The 7,089-nt window shown below is 30.9% G+C and overlaps 1 protein-coding gene across 1 annotated transcript; it reads left to right on the top strand.

Annotated features, from left to right (window-relative positions):
- Positions 1 to 2,571: 2,571 nt before the first annotated feature.
- On the top strand, positions 2,572 to 4,320 carry LOC145265669 (uncharacterized). Its single transcript, XM_080121733.1, has one exon. It carries the CDS (start codon positions 2,572 to 2,574, stop codon positions 4,318 to 4,320), a length of 1,749 nt encoding a protein of 582 aa, XP_079977859.1.
- The last annotated feature ends 2,769 nt before the right edge of the window (positions 4,321 to 7,089 follow it).

Genomic DNA, 7,089 nt, shown 5'->3' on the forward strand with positions numbered 1-7,089 from the left:
TTTTATTACATATTGGTTAAAAATATATAGATATTTTTTATTACATATTGGTTAAATATATATAGATATTTTTTTATTACGTATTGGTTAAATATATATATATACATATTTTTTTATTACATATTGGTTTAATATATATAGATATTTTTTATTACATATTGGTTAAATATATATATAGATATTTTTTATTACATATTGGTTAAATATATATAGATATTTTTTTATTACGTATTGGTTAAATATATATATACATATTTTTTTTATTACATATTGGTTAAATATATATAGATATTTTTTATTATATATTGGTTAAATATATATAGATATTTTTTATTATATATTGGTTAAATATATATAGATATTTTTTATTACATATTGGTTAAATATATATATATACATATTTTTTTTATTACATATTGGTTATATATATATAGATATTTTTTATTATATATTGGTTAAATATATATAGATATTTTTTTATTATATATTGGTTAAATATATATAGATATTTTTTATTATATATTGGTTAAATATATATAGATATTTTTTATTATATATTGGTTAAATATATATAGATATTTTTTTATTACGTATTGGTTAAATATATATATATACATATTTTTTTTATTACATATTGGTTATATATATATAGATATTTTTTATTATATATTGGTTAAATATATATAGATATTTTTTATTATATATTGGTTAAATATATATAGATATTTTTTATTACATATTGGTTAAATATATAGAGATATTTTTTATTACATATTGGTTAAATATATATAGATATTTTTTATTACATATTGATTAAATATATATAGATATTTTTTATTACATATTGGTTAAATATATATACATATTTTTTATTACATATTGGTTAAATATATATCCATATTTTGTATTTATTTTAATGTAATTTATAGCAAATGAATTTCAAAATTTACGTAGTGATTCTATTCAAATAAACTATTAACTATTTTTTAGTTCTTGTGTAGCTGTTGTCCCCCTGATTCTACTTTCGCTCGTTCACTTTTCCGAATTCGAAGCAGTGGATCTTTTTGTTTTAAATACCAAAATGCTCATTTAACAATGTTAATTGTGACTGTAACCTATTTCAAACTGCTATAAATTATTGCACAGTAAAATTTATTAAATGAAAAATCATTCTTATTTCGATTTTTTTAATCAAATAAAAATTCCATTTCAATAGAATTTTTATTCGATTATATACGAAATATGAAAAATGATTTTTCGTATTATTTAGATGCATCGGATTACTCGTGTCGTTTTCATAACTTTTCGATCGATGTAGCCGCCGACCTTCTTTAGGAGAAAATCGCTTGTGAAAGTGAACTTCTCCTGAAAATTGAAGGTTCAAGTCATTGTGTGGATAAAGGGTTTTGTTTAAAATTCTGTCAAGATTCCCGAGTTCAGCAAACGATTCCAGAGTTCGACAAAATGCACCTGGACAAAGGTCACATTGACGGAAACGTAGTGAAAATGACCTCAAGATGAGAACAGTAGTCCGATGAATCTAAATAATAGATAATCAATCCTCACCTCAAATATTCAGAAACGTAAAATGTTTTGATTTTATTTTTACTGTGTAATAATTTAGCAGTTTGAAATAGGTTAAATATAAAAAAAAACATTGTTAATGATTGTTTTAGTATTACCACCAATAGCAATGGCCAAAAACACATTGCCTGAAAGTACTTTTAAACTCCTCAGCCTAACGTTTACAGGGAATATGAACTGGAATAGATATATTGAGAGCATTGCCAAGTCTGCTGCAAAGAAGGTGGGCTCTTGCTACCATGCTAGAAAATTACTTACGCCTGAAAGTATCCTGTACCTCTATAAGGCAACCATTCGCCCATGTATGGAGTGCTGTTGTCACATTTGGGCTGGTGCATCTGCTGCTTGTCTCTCACTCCTTGACAGGGTTCAAAAGAGTCGCCAACCTGATAGGTCCTGAACTGTCATTTAAGCGTCAGCCTCTGTCCCATCGACGAGATGTTGCATCCCTCTGCCTGTTCTACAAATACTTTAATGGTGAATGGTCTGACAAACAGCAAACACTTATACCTCCTCGACGTAACTACCCCCGACAAACTCGGCAAGCAACTAAGTCCCACCCCTTTACAGTAGAGATTCCTAGGTGTAAGAAAGCCGTTTACTCCAAGTTTCTTCCCCAGAACTGCAAGTCTTTGGAACTCCCTTCCGGGATTCTGCTTTCCCAACTGTACTGATATGCAGAAGTTCAAGTGCAATGTGAACAAACATCTTTCTACTCATCTCCCTTCATAATGTCCCAGCAAATGATGTCCTTGACAGTAGCCCGCTACTTCAAAGTGGCACTGTGCGTTGTTTGGGGTTGGGGTGAAAATTGAATTAAAAAAAAAAAAAAAAAGGAAAAGTTCACTGATCTTGGTCCACAGCTGCGAATTCGGAATAGGCGCATGTGAAAGAGAAAAAGTGAAAGACTAATCAGGGATACATGAGAACCTTTTTTTTCCACGTGTTTCTATTTATTTCTCTTATTTTTCTCTTTCAGAACTCAAGATGGAGTTTATTGTTGCAAGAATACTTGAAAGATTCATAGATGATGAAAGATGGTGGGAAATCAAGCCTATTCTTGAAAAATTTTCTCCTGAAGAACGGCGTTTGATCATCTCCAAGAAGATTAAGAAGAAATCCCTGTTCTTATTGGCTGTCGAAAATGGTCAGTCGTATTTAGTAAAATTTCTGATTGAAGCTTGCAATGTAAACGTGATGGAAACGGGTTCCTGTCTCTGCATAGCTGCAGAGAATGGATTTTTAAACATTGTGAAAATACTTGTAGAGAACGGATCGGATGTAAACAAACTCGACCCAAAAGGGTTCTCGCCATTATACTTTGCTTGTATGACGGGCAATATGGAAATGGTCGAGTATCTTTTCAAAAATGGCGCTCAAGTTAATCTTGTTGCTAATGTGGAACAGATTACTCCACTAATGGCATCGCTGCGATTTCCAACAATTTGCAAGTATCTGTTAATCAACGGTGCTGACCCACAAGTCATCAATATTTATGGAAGGACGGTCTTGATGGTGGCTGTTGAAATGGAAATTTTCGATTATATTGAGAGTTTGCTAGCTCATAGAGCTAATTTAAACGACATGATCCTGTCTGAAAAATGCTACAACATCGAGTCATCTCAAAGCGTAGTGAACTTATTAAAATCGTATGGTACAAACATCAAAGGGTTATTGGCTAAATTTTATAGATTTCAAGTCTGCAATGCTCTACTGAGTAAAAACTTTGATTATGCACGCATATATTGGAATGAATATTTCTTAATATATTTGAATACATATATCGAAATACAAGGAATATATAACTCTATTCCAGCAATTTCAATGGAACATCAAAACACCGGACAATCTAAATTTCAACCGATTTTAAATTTTTTTGCCCCGCTTGATCAAAATGTGTTACTCAGTTTAGAAAAATATTATGACTTGTGTAATCCTTACCTTTTGCAGGCCCTTGCATCCAGCATGAATTCAGTCGATGACGTTACAAACGCCTTAAAACTGTTTTCGTTTATCTTGGAAACATTTGCATTAGGCAGTGATGATTTATTTTTCATTAATTTGCGGACCATCAGTGATCTTTATACATATTTAAATATATTGATGCACAACGATTTCTACAACTGTTTGGAAAATCACGGCCGAGAGTTGTTAAAATCCTATTGCCATCATGTTGAGGGCATACTTGCTCGTCTTAAAAATATGACCAACATAGAAAGATATTTGGTAGCAGAGAAAATCGATTATGTTTTCAGTAACATCGCCAAGATTATTGAGGCCTTTTTAAGGAAAAGCCAAGGAAATATGCCTGTGTTAAAAGAAAGTATAGAGAAAATTGTGCAACTTGATTTACGCGGGTCTGATAATAACACACTGTTGCATTTTTGTACCAAGGAAAATTATTCACTGGAGCTCTACAAACTGTTGCTGTCGTGTGAGGCTGAAGTCAACTGCCGGAATCGACGTCGTTTTACACCTGTTCATTATGTGCTTGATAATGTAGACTATCACCAAAAAGCAATTATTGAATATTTCTTATCGCAGGGATTTCTTTTCGATGCTTCGATCGATGAACAGTTTTGCCTTTCATGTTCTTTAAAAAAACGCAAGATTTTGCCACAACCAGTAAAACACACGACTTTGCAATGCTTGGCTGCAAACGTAGTCAGCAAAAATATATTTTCATATGATGAAGTGCCAAGACATCTAGAAGACTTCATATTGTTGCACACTTGAGTTGCTTACATCCTTTACCTCTGTTGCTATGGCAATGTTGAATCTCATTTCATGTTGAGACATTACTTGATATTTGTGGCGCAATAATAAAGAGCCCTTGTGAGGAGTCTCGACTCCTTAGATTGTCGGGGCTTATACCCAACCACCATGAACTTATTTCTCCAACTGTTCTACATCCAACCCAAAAACTCTCCATTCCTTAACCATATCATCTTCCTATATTGTCTAAATTAATCTTCTGCAATCATCCGAACTAAGCCCGTCTTTTTAGGCTCATATTACACATCCATCTTATCACTCTCATGTTATTTCTCTCCATGCAACACATATCCTCAACCCTTACTGTCCAAATTTCACTTCCATACGTCATCACATTCCGTACACATTGCTGATATACTTTTATCCTTGGTCAACAATATCCAATTTTTTTTTTTGTATAAATTATAAAGATAATTGTTCACAAGGAAAGTTTGTTTTGCTCAACAAAGTGTTTTCGTATTGAACAACAAAATCCATCTTTTGAACATTTCCACCTCCAACCATCAATTGACTGCAAATAACGATTCGAGGCACATGGTAAATTACAGATTTCATACCTCAAAAACTGAATATTAATCGAAACGTTGGTAATTCATTTCTTTCTAACATTATCACTTTCTCTATATTTTTTTCTGATTTTTAAAATTCCGTATACATTGCTGATATATTTTTATGTCAGACAGCTTCATGACAAGTTGGACCATTATTTCTTCAGCCTGCGTGAAATTATTGTCGGAAACAAGACTGTTTTGGATTTATTTTAAGAACTCGACGGCCATTTTCTAACATTATCACTTTCTCTATATTTTTTTTCTGATTTTTAAAATAATAAAATATATTTTTTACAAATCTTCTTGTTGATTTTTACCGTTTTGTTGGGGGAGTAATTTGATGATGTCGTTTTTATTTCTGGAATGATAAATTCTTTACAGGACGAACTGAAATGATTGAATTATTTGATTCAGTTGAAATGCTTCCAAATTTCGAAGTCATTATTTTTTTTATAGTTAAGAACGATTTTAAAATGTCTGATTTGTTTTTGGGGGGGTTTATCAAATGTTTTGATGATGTTTTTATTTCAGGAATGTTGAATTTTGTTTATCTATAATTTATAAAATTTGAGTTTTTTTTAAATCGGATGTGGTGCAAGGCCAAAAAGTGTAGTTGGATGGGGGCTCAGTTGTCATCCTCTCATCCTATTTGTCTATTCTCTAAATTAGTTTTAATCACCAAAATACCACATTCACTCTGACCTGGCATATTTGAAGATTATTTTTGTCTTAGTATATTTTATAAATAAAGTTCGTTGGGAGATGGGGATCAATTCTTTATATGACGACCTGGAACTATTGAGTAGCTTAATCAAGATAAAATTTCGGAGGGTTATTATATAGTACTTTATTTTTAGTTATTAGGAACGATTTAAATGGCTGACTGTTTCAGTTAATTTGGATTCGCATTGTCTCTTCTTTATTGACATAAGTCCATTTTCTTTTTTTAACCTGGTAATTGACTTTTTAAAAGCACTTGAAAATAATCATAAATTTTACATTCTAAAATAAAATTATCGGCTAAAAAATGTAGAATCTCATGGAAGGGGTCAATCTATACAAAAAATTGTGGGTCGTAATTTTTTTTTTCTTTAAAGAAAATAAAGTAACATTGTAGTTACTGGTTATGAAAACAATTCAATTAACCAAAACGAAACTTCTCTAGTGAAAAGTTAGAAATTAATAATCTTTTATTAATTTAAATTTCGGATGGTGGTTATTCCCACTACGATTTGTGTTTACGAATTACATTTTCTTTGTACAATTACTGATCCTTTTGCTAAAGAATTCTGTTTTTGTTTTCTTCAACTATACTTTAGAGGCATCAGGTTCTTATATGAATGCAATGTAGACTGATCCGCACTTTATAACCATCACCAATTTGAACTTTTATTTTTAAGCCAATATTCTAGATTTTAAAGTGGGGATCACTTTCCTATATAGATCATATATAAAATGATCACCCATTTCTTGTCCATCAATTTTCGGAAAACTTAACTTTAAAAAATGAAACTTTGTTTCTAAATTGACTTTTTTAACAAGGCAAACAATTTTATCAAGCATCTTAAATTTCCAATACTTGTGTAGAACATGCAAGAGATTTAGTTTTTGGTTTTTTACTTAAGAATTAAAATTATCAGCCATTTCTTGTTCATCAATTTTCGGAAAACTTAATGTGAAAAAAAAATATTTATCTACTATCTGAAAATTTTCAAGATTTGTTAAAAAAAACATGCAAAATATTTCATTAGTTTTTGCTTAAGAATTTCCATAAAGTAGTGAATTCACTACATAACATTTAAAACAAATTTTAGTTTGTGTGATTTGTAATAGGTCGTCCTCTAAATGTACGGTTTTACTATTTATGTATGACTAATTGCTGCTCGGCTGAAAGTTGTTACTAAGTTCGTTTTATCTTTTACTAGCAGGGCGCCCGATCTTGCCCAGTCATCAAAATGCTTAAATATATTTGAATTCATGCAGATTTATTATTCTAGAGCCAACTCTCTATTGGTGTTTTATATTGTACACAATAGTAATGATTTCAAAAGTTAACAAGACATGCGAGCCATCAGATAGAATCGAAATTGAAACATTTACTTGGAAGGCAGAAATTGCTGGGGACACAGTTACAAGACGCTGTATTCCTATCCCACCACGGTTGACTACCTGAAGAAGG

The sequence above is a fragment of the Euprymna scolopes genome, chromosome 40 (genome assembly GCF_053919585.1).
Source record: "Euprymna scolopes isolate OS-2025 chromosome 40, ASM5391958v1, whole genome shotgun sequence".
In the NCBI taxonomy this organism is placed as follows: domain Eukaryota; kingdom Metazoa; phylum Mollusca; class Cephalopoda; order Sepiida; family Sepiolidae; genus Euprymna; species Euprymna scolopes.